A 15,014-nucleotide genomic window follows, 5' to 3' on the forward strand; every position below is an offset into this window, starting at 1 on the left:
CGCCCGGAGCAGGGTTCCACCCTTAGGTGCCGACGGCTCGCTCTCCCAGAGCGGTGAGCGCTTCTTGGGCTAGGCGGAATCAAACTTCGGCTGCACAGTTGTGTAAGGCGGTTCCGTTCCTCCTTAGGCTGCGTTCACACGGGTGAGGTATTCCGCGCGGGTGCAATGCGGTAGGTGTATGTATTGCACCCGCACTGAATGCTGACCCTTTCATTTCTATGGGGCTGTTCAGATGAGCGGTGATTTTCACGCATCACTTGTGCTTTGCGTGAAAATCGCAGGCATGCTCTATATTCTGCGTTTTTCACGCAACGCAGGCCCCATAGAAGTGAATGGGGTTGCGTGAAAATCGCAAGCATTCCGCAAGCAAGTGCGGATGCGGTGCGATTTTCACGCATGGTTGCTAGGTGACAGTCTATTCAACTATATATTTTCCCTTTATACATGGTTATAAGGGAAAATAATAGCATTCTGAAAACAGAATGCTTAGTAGTGTGATCATTTGAGGGTTAAAAAAAAAATAAAAAATTAACTCACCTTCTCCTCTTGTTCGCGTAGGTCCCTGTTCTCCTTTAAAGAAGTAAAGATGAACTATGGGCTAAAGGACCTTTGGTGACGTCAGATCATGTGATTGGAGCATGTGATCTGACGTCACCAAAGGTCCTTTAGACCATAGTTCATCTTTAAAGAAGTAAAGAGAGAGACCGGGACCTACGCACCAGAGGAGAAGTGTGAGTTAATTTTTTTATTTATTTTTTAACCCTCAATTGATCACCTACTAGCATTCTGTTTTCAGAATGCTATTATTTTCCCTTATAACCATGTTATAAGGGAAAACAATAACATCTACACAACACCGAACCCAAACCTGAACTTCTGTGAAGAAGTTCGGGTCTGGGTACCACAGTCAGTTTTTTATTACGCGCGTGCAAAACACATTGCAACCCGCGCGATAAAAAATGAACATCGGAACGCAATCGCAGTCAAAACTTGACTGCAATTTGCATTCTACTCGTGCGGGTTTGCCGCAACACACCGGGACGCATCTGAACAAATCCGGACACCGCTCCGTGTGAACCCAGCCTTACACATGTTCACAAGAAATTACCAGGTGCATACTTATGCATCGAGGTCGCTGCGTGGGTCGCGGGTTTTGCAGGCGAGAGTTCTTAGATACCTGCATGGACGGATTGCTTCCGTGGGTCTGTGGCTTTTTCCCTCCCTGTGGACTGCTTTCGGACGTCCCACGGTTCCTGTGTCCCCCAATGAATATGGGCGAGGAAAGGAGATTTTTGTATAACTTACCAGTAAAATCTCTTTCTCGCTCTTCATTGGGGGACACAGCACCCACTCAATATTGTTGTCCGGCCACAGTTGTAGCTGTTGCTGGTTTGGACCCAGTTGGTGTTCCATGTTTTCTCTTTGGTTGGCTTGCTTCTCCTACGGCTTGTACACAAACTAAAGCTCTCTCTCCAGGCTGGAGGGGGTATAGCTGCCGGGGGAGGAGCTAACAGCTTTTACTAGTGTCAAAGCCTCCTAGAGGACATAGCTATACCCACGGTTCCTGTGTCCCCCAATGAAGAGCGAGAGAGATTTTACTGGTAAGGCCTCATGCACACGACCGTTGTGTGCATCCGCGTCCGTTCAGTCATTTTTCAGACTTTAGCGGAGGTCCCATTCATTTCTATGGAGCTGTGAAAAAAAACTGATAGTCCTCCGTTTTTTCTTCCGCGTCCGTGATTCCAGTCCGTCAAAAAAATTAACCTGTCCTATTCTTGTCAGTGGAAAACAGACGACGACCCATTCAAGTCAATGGGTCCTGTCAAAAAAAAAAGTTGGATGCACAACTGGTATGTCATCTGTGTCAGTGTCTGTTTTTTTTTCTATAAGACCTTGGTGCAATAAAATTACACTTTTTCATTACCTTCTCCTTTTTTTTCTCCCCTGTCAGACAAAAAAAAAGGAAGACACAAGGAAACCACAACTGAAGCAAAACCTGACACGGACCACTAAGCCAATCACTGACAGTGAAAAAAAACACTGGTCGTTGCATGAGGCCTAAATTATACAAAAATCTCCTTTTTTTCACTTTTTTAAGGAGTGCCGTGGATTTTTGCAATTTGTCTACCACCCAGAATCGAGGGGTTACCGCACACCACTAAATTGCGCTAAGACTGAGCGAACAGGTGAAGTGTGTGAACAGGGTCAAATATGCGCTATGAGCTTCTTCACTTGCAGTAAGTAGATGCGTCATGTATTTGACCCTGTTCACACATTTAGTGGTGTGCTACTTTATTTGTTTGATATTGAGAGATAGATAGATAGAGATAGATATCTCTATGAGGGGTAGGCGATATTCAATATAAATTTGTGCCACGAGATGGATTTTGTGCATATCTCCTATATCGCTGGACTGAGATATGACATCAGAGCGATAGTGAATGATCGTGCTCTTGGCGCGCACCCATGGTTTCTTGAGCCGGCACAGTGGAGAAGGAGGGAGTCCCTCCCTCCCCACTCTTCGCGGCTGCCGCTGGCCACCAATAAGAACATAGTAGGTAGGGGAGGGACTGTGGCCATTGCGCCACCAATGAATCCTGAAATACCAACGTAGCTTTCATGTGCCGGCCATATCCTGGCCCTATGACTGCACGCTGCGATCTGCTGCAATTAGCCCCTCAGTTGAGGGGTTAATCGCGCGGATCACAGCGTCCTGTCAGAGGTCGGGTGGCCGGGAATGTTCTTCAGTCTCTGCATTGGTCGCAGTGGGGGCAGTTCCAATCTGAGTCCCAGCAGTGTAATGCTGGGCTCCGATCGGTTACCATGGCAGCCAGGAGTCACGCTACTGAAGTCCTGGCTGCCATGGTATGTTAGTGAGCAGCATTATACTCACGTGCGCCGTGGGCCGCCGGTCGCTCTTCTTCTGTCTGTGCGGCGCATTGCTAATGCTTATAGCATTAGCAATGTGGCCGCACAGACCTATGAGAAGGAGCGCCCGGCCGGCCACGGGCATACACGTGGGTATAATGCTGCTCACTAACATACCATGGCAGCCAGGACTTCAGTAGCGTCCTGGCTGCCATGGTAACCGATCGGAGCCCAGCATTACACTGCTGGGACTCCGATCGGAACTGCCCACTCAATGATGAGGGGGACCCTGTGGCCACTGCCACCAATTATTAATACTGGGGAGGGAGGGGGGGTGGGTGGGTTTGAGTTACCAAGGGGGCTGATAAGAGGGAGAGGCTGGGGGGGCGGACCAGAGGCATGGCTGCCATGGTCAGCTCCCTGCTGTTTATATACCCCCCCCCCCCCCCCCCAAATATAGAAAACAATATATCGCGATCTATATCGTATATCGGACTATGCTTAAAATTATATCGCAATATAGAATTTTTGGCCATATCGCCCACCCCTAATAATAGGTGCTTACCCACTGGAGCGACGTTTCGGCTCATACAATAGAAAGGCCCTGTATGAGCCGAAACGTTGCTCCGTGCTTTCTTCACTGACAAGGGGGGGAGGGGGAGGGGGGCAGTTTTTGTAGTATTTGGTTTATCTGTCGAAGTAGTATACCGTGTGCCCTTTATCTCAGTTGTGCATTTCTTTTTACGTCTTACTAACATCTTCTCTATCAGAATCCTTTAGGGTACAGTACTTGCAGCTTATGTCTTACATGAAGACTCCGCAGTACAAAGCTGGACTTCAGCAACTGTTAGAAAAGTAAAAGGTAGCCATTTTTATTTAATTTTTTCTTAATCTTAAATGCATTCCATTTCTTGCATTTTTAATTGCTAGTTATACAAAGTACTGTATACTTTAGTAAAATAATGCTGAGAAGAGAGAGAGAGATATAGATATATATATAGAGGATATAATATATATATATATATCTATATATAAATCTATCTAACACAAAAAAACAACACAAAAAATCCGCAGCACTCCTTGAAGAAAAAAATGTGCAGTTTATTCACACATGTCAAAAAAAAGACTTGTGTTTTTTTGACGTGTGAATAAACTGCACATTTTTTACTTCAAGGAGTGCTGCGGATTTTTTGTGTTGTTTATCCTGTCCTGTATCGGGGGACCACCGCGGGCACCTGCACAGCAACAGCTGTTCATTTAGGAGTGCTGCCTGACCTTTTCTATGGATATATATATCTATCAAGCTATATATCTATCTATATCTATAATCTATCTATCCATATCCTTACAGTTCAGGCTGTTATCCTGCTAAGTTGATCCTGAGAGGGAGCAAAAAAACACTTGATAGAAGTCAGTTGTTCTCCCAGATATTGCAATCAGAATATTTCTTAGATCAATAACGTTCTCACGGTAATCTGATAACTATAACCTGTAATATTACACTCCAGAAATACATACAGGCCCCTCTTGAACTGTTTTAGAGAATTTACCATCGCCACCTCCTTAGGCTTCGTTCACATCACCGTTCAGCCTTTCCGTTCTCATCACCGTTTCAGCCTTCCGTTCTTCTTCCACGTTTAGGGGCAAGAAAACGGAAAGGATGGGATTTGGCACATAACTGAGCAGAAGGGACCCACCTGCCCCATAGACTAGTAATGGGGGTCTGTTTTGTCTCCGCTCAAAAATCTTTTTCTGAGCGGAAACCTAACGGGACCCCATTATAGTCCATGTGGCCTGTGGGCTCCATTCGGCTCAGTTATGTGCCGACTCCGTCCTTTCCGTTTTCCTTCCCCTAAACGGGGCAGGAGAACGGAAAGGCTGAACGGTGATGTGAATACAGCCTAACCCTAATTTTGACCATTTCTGGGTACTGCAGTCCACCCACTCCATTGTGACTTTAGTTGATGCCAGCCTCTTGGGAGCATTGGTTGCCTGGCTTCTGGGATTTGTTTCAGCCCTGGATTTTGTATGGGTAGTAGGAATATTTTCCCCTTATTAATGTGTACATTTGAAATGTTTTTGATAGGAGAAGAATTCTAATCTCATTGGTGCAGCTCATCAGCTTCGTACCCACTGCCAAGCTCAGAAGGAGGAGATCAAGAAGCGATTTCAACAGAAGCTGATGAGGTACAGTCAGTTTATCTGTTGTAATTATAGGCATTTGATCAATAATGCCACAATAACCTTGAAATTACTTGTCCATTAATGGAAAGTATAGATGGGGATGGTCCAAAAAGATAATCCCTTTTAATTAGTTTTTTTATGTTATTTACTTTTGGAATGTTTATTTTTATAGGGAATGATCTTGTAGTATCTGCAGTAACACATGGTACAGATAAGGAGTCCAGATTGCTATATTTTTTTTTTTACTTATCTGCAGTACTACTCAAAGATCATGTGACAGACCTTTAATGCCTTGTTCACATCTGCAATAAACCCGCATTAAATCAGAAAATTGTAATGTGAATTTTGACATGGATTTCACAATGGTTATAATCAGCTATAGAGTGCCAGAGATCTGCATTTTGGCAGATACGTTCTCCATCCTGTACTGTCATGCACCGAAATCAATGCGACGTTTCCCTCGTTTCAGGCAGCAAAAAAATCTTGGAACAGTCCTGCCTAAATGCAATACAGCACATAGTTGTGGGACTGTAATGTACAGATATAAAAATAAAAAAAGGGTTTGGTCAGATGTTTTATAATTTCATAACGGCCAGCATGTAATATCTGACCATGGTGTTTTTTTGCATAAAAAACACAGCCAAGACAATGTGGTATTTGAAAAAGAAAATACCTTGAAACCACAGTAAGGCCTCATGAACACGCCGTTGCCTGGTGGTGGCCGTATTGCGGCCTGCAAACAGCGGGTCCGCAATATGCCGGCATCGGCTGTGTGCTCCCCGCATAACGGATCTGGACCCATTCACTTGAATGGGTCAGCAATCCAGAGCTGTGGTGCGGAACGGAGGCACGGAAACACTACAGAGTGCTTCCGTGGTGTTTCTGTCCATGCCTCCGCACTGCAAAAAAAAAAAAAAAAAAACATGTTCTATCTTTTTGCGGTGCGAACGGATCATGGACCCATTCAAGTTGACCCTGCATCCCACCAGCGGAAGGGTCACCCATCCAAGTCCCTCCTCCAGCGTCCTGCCACTACGGTGCCAGTAGCTGAAGGGGTGACCCTGCTGGAGAAGAGGAAGGGTGAAGATGGCGGTAGGACAGATAAGTGATGCCTGCTCCCGGCCTTCCCAATCCACCCTATCTATAGTGGGTCACTTGGTTGAGAATCCGCCACCAGCACCTCCCTCTGCACCCTCCAGGGCTTCTTGCTCCCCCCCCCCCCAGGTCACTTCCCTCTGTTGAATCCGTCAGCGCACGGCAATCACAAAAGCGTCCCAGAGTAGACCACGTTTCTTACTCTGACGCATCTCCCTCTCCATCCCGTGTACGATCTCACTCAGGTTTTTCTTCTCCTGGGGATGTGCCGTCCGAAGGAGAGGTGGAGAATTCTGATTTGGACATGGATACAGTGCAGCCTTCCAAGTTGGCCTCCTCTGTAGATAGCCTCATTGCTGCCATCCGTGACACCTTCCAGGTGCAGGATGATTCCCCCCTACTGACCAACAGGGGGTATCCTTTTTCCGTCCAAAACAGGCCTTGAAAGTGTTTCCTAGCCATAGTGGTTTTTCGGTGGTGGTTTCTAAAGCTAGGGATCATCCAGACATGTGTTTTTTAACCACAAAAAAGCTGGATGTTCTATATCCATTCCCAGCGGATTGTGTGTCCACGTGGGCATCCCCTCCTAAGGTTGACCCACCGGTGGCACGACTAGCCAAAAATATGGCTTTTCCTGTAGCCGATGGATTCTCCCTGAAGACCGTCGGATGGAATCCTTGACGAAGTCCCTCTTTGCAGCTACAGGGTCAGCCCTCAGGCCTGTGTTCGCCTCTGCGTGGGTGACAAAGGCAATCTCTGAGTGGGTCAGTCAGCTGGACCAGGACTTGGTATCTGAGGTCCCTGCTCAAGATCTTCGATCCTTGGCACAGCTGATCACCCAGGCGGGGAAGTTCCTCTGCGAAGCGTCCTTGGACGCTGGCGCCCTCATTGCGAGCTCAGTGATGAAAACTACACAGGACGTACGGGTACGCCCTGTGTCCATAAGTACCAGGACATAAGGGCGTACCTGTACGCCCTGTGTCCTTAAGAGGTTAAATCCCGGAAGTGGGCAGAGCTTCTGCTCAGTTGCCGGCGTGGGAGCGGTGAGAACACAGGCCCTGCCCCCAAAATGGCGACCGCCCTCCATCTCTGGACCCGCCCCCTACGCTCGCCGGAAATCCTGCTTCCCCGTCGAACCCAGATGCCAGCCGGGGAAAAATCCCCCGCTGGGGGGTTCTGCAGGAGCAGTCCGCACAGAAGCCGGGGCCTCATTAACAATGGCCCCTGGCAGCCCCGGAACAGAGTCGACGTGCCGATACGGCTGTTTTAAGGGAGGGTTCTGAAAGGGCGGAGCACTTTGGGGCCAAATTCCTTTCCTATATATGCTTTACTTTATATACTCGCCTGTCTGGTGTCTTCTGCCCCCTTGGCTCCAGCCGGGTCACCACCTTGTGGTGGAGAGGACTTGCGGTGGACGGCCGTGGTGATCCGAAGGCTGGCAGGAAACAGAGGTTTTTGTAGGAACCTCTGGTCCTCCTTTGCTTCTGGAGAACGGGAGGGATAGGCTGAAGGGGAGGAGCTTACACGGTGTGCTTAGTGTCGGCCTCCTTGCGGCAACAGCTATACCCATGGTCATGCCTGTGTCCACCAATGAATACGGATATGAAAAAGATATTTACTGTGTATCAAAATATTTTAATGCGTTATTTTTCAATTGGCTGTGCTATTTTTGGGAGACAAGGTAACTAAAAAAAATGCATGTCTGGCACGTTTTTTTTTTTGTTTTTGCTTTTTCACCATGTAAGATAATGCCTGACCAGAGGAGCCCCCTTCTGACCAAGACATCTGGGGTGTTAGTAAAACGGAATCTGAGTTATCTCCAACCTGTATAACACAGATGGCACCCGCTTTATATGGAGCTGGTTGAATATACATGTACAGTGGATGTTGCTAATTAGTGTAAAATTACCAGAAGAAATTAAAAAAGTGCCTTTTCTACAGATTTCTTTGGCTTTTTGGCAGTAAAATCTATTTGGCCGTTATCAGTAGTATAGACCATGGAATACATAATGACTGCTGAGTTTTTTGTTTCAGGTTGATGGAAAAAATGTATTAGTTTGATCATTTTATGTTATGAAGATTTGATTCTTTTTTTATTTCTCAGTTGGGAGTCAAGGCCCTTACTTTCAGTGACTTGATCCAGGCCCAGAAGGAGATTTTTGCCCACAATCTTCAATTGAAAGAACAAAGCCGGCAGCTGGAGCTGGAAAATGGTGAATTGAAGAACCGAAGTCTGCTGTTGGTAAGATATAATATTTGTGTATTTATTGTCATATCCACATCATGCAGTCTAGGCACCAGTGACTGTGCCGTGCAGACAGGTTGCCTTTAAGAGAAATTGCATACTAACCTCATTGGACTACTACAAGCAATCGATAAGCAATATCATTAGTGATGAGGCAATCGTATACTTAGGGGTTTTCACACATAATATCCATTCACTGTAGCCCATATACTTTTAGAACCTATTTCATAGTCCTGGTATTGCAATCCAAATGATCACAGCACTCGTCTATTAATTGGCTCTCAGGGTGCTCGCCTAGACACGTTCCCAGCTTCACCTCAGGAATACTTTTCATGTAAATATACAAATCGACAGCACTCCAGACTTGCAGGTGAAATCAGTGATTTTTATTCAGCCGGACATGGTTATAATAAATTCAGGCAACGTTCTCGGGCTATATGTAGCCCTTCATCAGGCTCATGAGAAAATATAATAATTTACAATTAATTAAATGTGGTACATGATTGAATCAAATGCAAAAATACATGATTGTGATATAATAATTTACAATTAGTTGCAAGAATACATGATTGTAATATAATAATTTACAATTAGTTGCAAGAATACATGATTGTAAATTCGTATTCCTACAGAAAAGTACATGACAGATACATAATCGAGCAATGAAGCATGCCGTAGGTGCAGAAGTACGTGGTATGCAATTAGGGGGTTAGCACCACCCTAAATACTAGAACCACAAGAGTGGCTCAAAACACGGGCTGAATAGATAAATCGAAATTAGTGAATAGAAGTGACAGAATCAAGACCAGAGGCATGGGTGGTACAGTGATGGAGCAGGCGGCAGAGAACAGAGACCATTGATAATAAATGAAGAAAGGTTGAGGAAAGGCAAAAGTATACGGAGCTTAACCTGGTATATAATTGCAATCCTGTTGGACGCCGGCGCTGTGACTGAAGGGGACCCACAGGGCCTTTTTACGTCTAATAATGAGTGGGTGACATTCGTGAAGCATGTTTCTAAGAGCCCTCATCTCTACTATTTCCAGCCCATTTGTTCTGGGGTGGGTCAAATGTTGTTACAAGCAGACTATTGTTCTTTACAGCCTGAGATATATGTACGGTCATGGTCCATAAATATTGGGACATCAACACAATTGTAACATTTTTGGCTCTATACACGACCACAATGGATTTGAAATGAGAACTAACAAGATGTGCTTTAACTGCAGAACTGCCAGATTTAATTTGAGGCTATTTTACATCTAAATCAGGTGAACGGGTGTAGGAATTACAAACAGTTGCATATGTGCCTCCCGACTTGATAAGGAACCAAGAAGTAATGGGACTATTGGCTTCTCAGCTGTTCCATGACCAGGTGTGTGTTTATTCCCCTCATTTTATTTACATTCGTGGCGACCCACTAACACGTGTTTGAGACATAAGTCTGAAGTCTTTTACAAGTGGATCACTAGGACGCATTGGTTGTCTTCTGGGGTTTACACGTGTTGCTAATTTGCCATACTAGAATTTAACGTTTAGTAGTTTACCCTTAAAATAACTAGAACTCACAATGGTTAAAATTATCAGCTATGCCTGGAAACTATAGCTGTTATATTATATAGTTATATTAGATAATTATATAGAAATATATATATATTATTTTATATGCAGTTGTGAACCATCAGGGGCAGCCTTAACTTATATCTCCTGGCTGCCTCTATTATCTCCACTTGGGCAACAATGTATATTGTATTTGATGCACACTGTTAGTTCCACAGTGTGCTATCTTGAGATAGCAAGCGTCCTCCTATTCACTCTACTGCTAACAGTCTTATTCGTACTGTCTTACTAGACATGGCATTCGCTGGCTAAAACTACATGTATCACTCTGCCCCCCGACATGTTTCGCCAAACACTTGGGCGTCTTCAGGGTTTGGGCAGCACTACGATTAACTGTTAGCAGTAGAGTGAACTAGGAGGGGGGGGGGCGCTTGCTATCTCAAGATTAGCACACTGTGGAGACTAACAGTGGTGCATCAAATACAATATACATTGTTGCCAAGTGGAGATAATAGAGGCAGCCAGGAGATAGAAGTTAAGGCCTGCCCCCGGATGGTTCACAACTGCATATAAAATATATATATATATATATAGATATATATATATAATTATATAATATAACTATATAATATAACAGCTATAGTGTCAGGCATAGCTGATAAGTTTAAGCCATGTGAGTTCTAGTTAATTTTAAGGGTAAAAGTAATTAAACGTTAAATTTTAGTAATGGCAAATTAGCAACACGTGTCAACCCAGAGACAACCAATGGTCCTAGTGACCAATTGTAAAAAGACTTATTCCCTCATTATCCCATTAACAATGAGGCAGATACAAGGTCCAGAGTGTTCATTTCAAGTGTGCTATTTGCATTTGGAATCTGTTGCTGTCAACTCTCAAGATGAGATCCAAAGAGCTGTCACTATCAGTGAAGCAAACCATCATTAGGGCTGAAAAAAACTAGAACAAACCTATCGGAGAGATAGCAAAAACATTAGGCGTGGCCAAAACAACTGTTTGGAACATCCTTAAAAAGAAGGAACGCATCGGTGAGCTCAGCAACACCAAAAGACCCGGGAAGACCACGGTGGATGACCGAAGAATTATTTCCCTGGTGAAGAAAACACCCTTCGCAAACAGTTGGGCCAGATCAAGAACACTCTCCAGGAGTAGGGTGTATGTGTATCAAAGTCAACAATCAAGAGAAGACTTCACCAGAGTAAATACAGAGGGTTCACCGCAAGATGTAAACCATTGGTGAGCCTCAAAAAACAGGAAGGCCAGATTAAGTTTGCCAAATGACATCTAAAAAAGGCCTTCACAGTTCTGGAACAACATCCTATGGACAGATGGAGACCAAGATCAACTTGTACCAAGTGATGGGGAAGAGAAGAGTATGGAGAAGGAAAGGAACTGCTCATGGATCCTAAGCATACCACCTCATCATGTGAAGCATGGGTGGTGGGGTAGTGTCAATGGAACTGTTCTCTTGTATTGAGTGATGTGACTGCTGACAAAAGCAGCAGGATGAATTCTGAAGTGTTTCGGGCAATATTATCTGCTCATATTCAGCCAAATGCTTCAGAACTCATTGGACGGCGCTTCACAGTGCAGATGGACAATGACCAAAGCATACTGCAAAAAGCAACCGAAGAGTTTCTTAAGGAAAAGTGGAATGTTGATGCAATCGCCAAGTCGATCATCTGACCTTAATGCGATTCAGCATGCATTTAACTTGCTGAAGACAAAACTGAAGGGAAAATGCCGCCAAGAACAAGCCTGGCAGAGCATCGCCAAGGATGAAACCAGCGTCTGGTGATGCCTATGCGTTCCAGACTTCAGGCTGTAATTGACTGCAAAGGATTTGCAACCAAGTATTAAAAAGTGAAAGTTTCATTTATGATGATTATTCTGTCCCATTACTTTTGGTTCCTTAAAAAGTAGGAGGCACATATGCAAACTGTTGTAATTCCTACACCGTTCACCTGATTTGGATGTAAATACCCTCAAATTAAAGCTGACAGTCTGCAGTTAAAGGACATCTTGTTTCATGTCAAATCCATTGTGGTGGTGTATAGAGCCAAAAATGTTAGAATTGTGTTGATGTCCCAATATTTTTGGACCTGACTGTATATATTACTTTAAAAAGGTTCCTTGTCATGTCCCCTTACTATAGTGGTTGTTGATTTAGCCTGGTTGGTTAAATAAGCCTATGTCCACATGGCTATTAGCTTGTTAATGACAGGCTTTCCTACTACCCCTGTCATTTCTATATGGGAGTCTAGACCTTTTGGATCATATGAGGTTTGGAATCTTAGTACCGCTCGTGCATGCGCTAGACGCAACAGGCATATCCAGGAGTTGTTCGGCTCTTGCCCTATCACAAAATGGCGCCCGCGTCTTCAGTGCGTCATGCACATGTGCACCAGTGTCTGCCAGCTCCGTCATCTTTCCGAAGCCCTGGCTAAGCACGCTTCACCCCTAGCTCCCCTACAGGTCTTGCTCCACCCATTAAGCTTATTTAAGATGGCGTCCTGCAGCCCTTCATCACAGCGCCGGTGTCCACAGGATTGCATCTATATACCAGGGTAAGCTCCTTATACTTTTGCCTATTTTCCCCACCGCGGCATTCCGGAAGACCTCTCCAGCGCTCTCTTGCCACAAGGACACAGGACCTGGGACTTCTAATGGTAGGAGATCGCTACCCCCTCCAGCATAGAGCAGCCACACAATGTCAGACCCAGCCAAGACCCCTCCCCAGGCACCCTGCAGGACCACTTATTATGCCTGCACTTCATGTTCGGTTAATTTCCCTCGTGGCCAGTCACTCTCTCTATGCTCTGCATGTCAGGCGGCCCCACAGAGCCATCCATCCATATTGTCACAACCCACAGGAGTTCAAGACCCCTCTGGCTGTGAAGAACCTGACTGGGCAAGGTCCCTGTCCCGGGCAGTAGAAGAGCTCTCAAGTCTCCCATTCCACCCTTTCATTACTGGGTCGTTTGGTAGAGAGATCACCCACAGTGCAGCCCTCACCTTCGCAAGGCGCACAAACTAGGAGCAGGCTTACCAGCAAGCGTCCCAGATCAGGTAGTCATTCCTCTTCTGACGCCTCTGCATCCCCTCACCCTCCCTGATCTCATACGTCCTCCATTTTAGGTGACGCGTGGACATTCAGAGATCTATACGCATATTACTCCAACGCCGCAATACGTCTATCCGCAATTGCATGCGGGTGCTGGGCATCATGCCATTCCCTTCGCTCAATTTCACACGAGGTGTTTTCAACAAGCCATTTTGTCATCTTGGGACAAATCCCCGGATTCTCTGGATCGCAGGATCCGGCTGTCCCTCCAAACGCGTACAGCTCTCGGTTGGTGGACAGAGTCTGCGCATCTGTTGGCGGGGAAATCCTTCCTTCCAGTGATATGGATGATCGTTACAACAGACGCCAGCCTTCGCGGTTGGGGCGGAGTTCTCGCCACACGGACGGTCCAGGGTGTTTGGTCTCCATCGGAGTCCAAACTTCCCATCAACATACTGGAACTCCGGGCCATTTATCTCTCCCTTGTCCATTGGACTCCCCTTCTGCAGGGTCGTCCGATCAGGGTGCAGTCGGACAATGCCACAGCTGTGGCCTACATCAACCACCAAGGAGGGACTCACAGCCTTCCGGTGATCCAGGAGTCTGCAAAGATTTTGCAGTGGGCGGAGTCCCATGTTCCGATGATTTCAGCAGTCTTCATCCCGGGAGTGGAGAACTGGACGGCAGACTTTCTCAGCCGGACAACAGTGGACCCGGGGGAGTGGTCCCTCCATCCGGAGGTGTTCGAGGCCATCTGTCTCAGGTGGGGACGTCCGGAAGTGTACTTGATGGCGTCCAGGTTCAATCACAAGCTCCCGTGCTTCCTCTCTCGCGCAAGGGATCCAGCAGCACACTGCGTGGACGCTCTCGTGGCGCCTTGGGTCTCCCTCAATCGTCTGGATGTAGTACGGGCCTTGAAGATCTATCTGTCAGTGGTGGCCCCCTTTAGACGCACTGACGCTCTGTTCGTTATCTCGGAAGGCCCTCGTAAAGGTTTGGCGGCTTCAAAGGTGACAATTGCTCGGTGGATTCGCTCGGCCATTGCCGAGGCCTATCGTTCCAGGGACAAGGTTCCTGCACCCGGGATCACGGCTCACTCTACCAGTGCGTTCGGGGCTTCTTGGGCACACCTCCACCACGCTTCTGCGTCTCAGCTGTGTAAAGCAGCGACTTGGTCCTCTCTACACACCTTTACTAAATTTTACCGGCTGCATTCATTTTGTTTCCCTCCCCGGGGACTGCTTTAGGACGTCCCACGGTCCTGTGTCCCCCAATGATATGAGCGAGAAAATTAGATTTTTGTGAACTCACCTGTAAAATCTCTTTCTCGCTTGATTCATTGAGGGACACAGCACCCACCCACATATTGTTGTGAGGCAAGTGGGGTTCCTGTTTTGTCTGTTGGGACCTTGTGTTTGGTTTGGTCTCATGACAGTGTACAGTTTTCTGTTTTATTTTTACTTTAATTTGGTCTCCTACTGCTGGAGCACAAACTGAAATGTTCTCTCCAGGCTGGAGGGGGGTATAGCCTGCAGGGGAGGAGCTAACAGTTTTCCGCCTAGTGTCGTCTCCTAGTGGCAGCAGCAAGGTATACACATGGTCCTGTGTCCCCCAATGAATCAAGCGAGAAAGAGATTTTACAGGTGAGTTCACAAAAATCTCATCTCATTATTGCATACCACATACTTCTGAACCTACGGCATGCTTCATTGCCCGATTTATGTATCTGTTATAATGTACTTTGATTTTCTGTATGAATATGGATTATTTACAATCATGCTTTCTTGCAACTTATTGTAAATGATTATATTATATAATATATTATATCTCCCACTACCTGAGTGATTTCACTATGGAGGTATGTGGGAGCTTGGCTGTAAGTTGTATCATTGTGGTGCACCTTTAGCAGAGATTGTAATATAATAAATAATTTATAAGTCATGTGTTTTTGCATTTGATTCAACCATGTACCATATTTAA

The 15,014-nt window shown here is 45.8% G+C and overlaps 1 protein-coding gene across 1 annotated transcript in view; it reads left to right on the top strand.

Annotated features, from left to right (window-relative positions):
- DOT1L (DOT1 like histone lysine methyltransferase) overlaps positions 1-15,014 on the top strand; it is a 144,096-nt gene that overhangs the window by 96,852 nt on the left and 32,230 nt on the right. The window contains 3 exon segments of the mRNA XM_040417653.1: positions 3,639-3,730; positions 4,955-5,055; positions 8,227-8,389. Coding sequence (XP_040273587.1) covers positions 3,639-3,730; positions 4,955-5,055; positions 8,227-8,389 — 356 coding nt within the window.

This window comes from Bufo bufo, chromosome 2 (genome assembly GCF_905171765.1).
Source record: "Bufo bufo chromosome 2, aBufBuf1.1, whole genome shotgun sequence".
Taxonomy (NCBI): domain Eukaryota; kingdom Metazoa; phylum Chordata; class Amphibia; order Anura; family Bufonidae; genus Bufo; species Bufo bufo.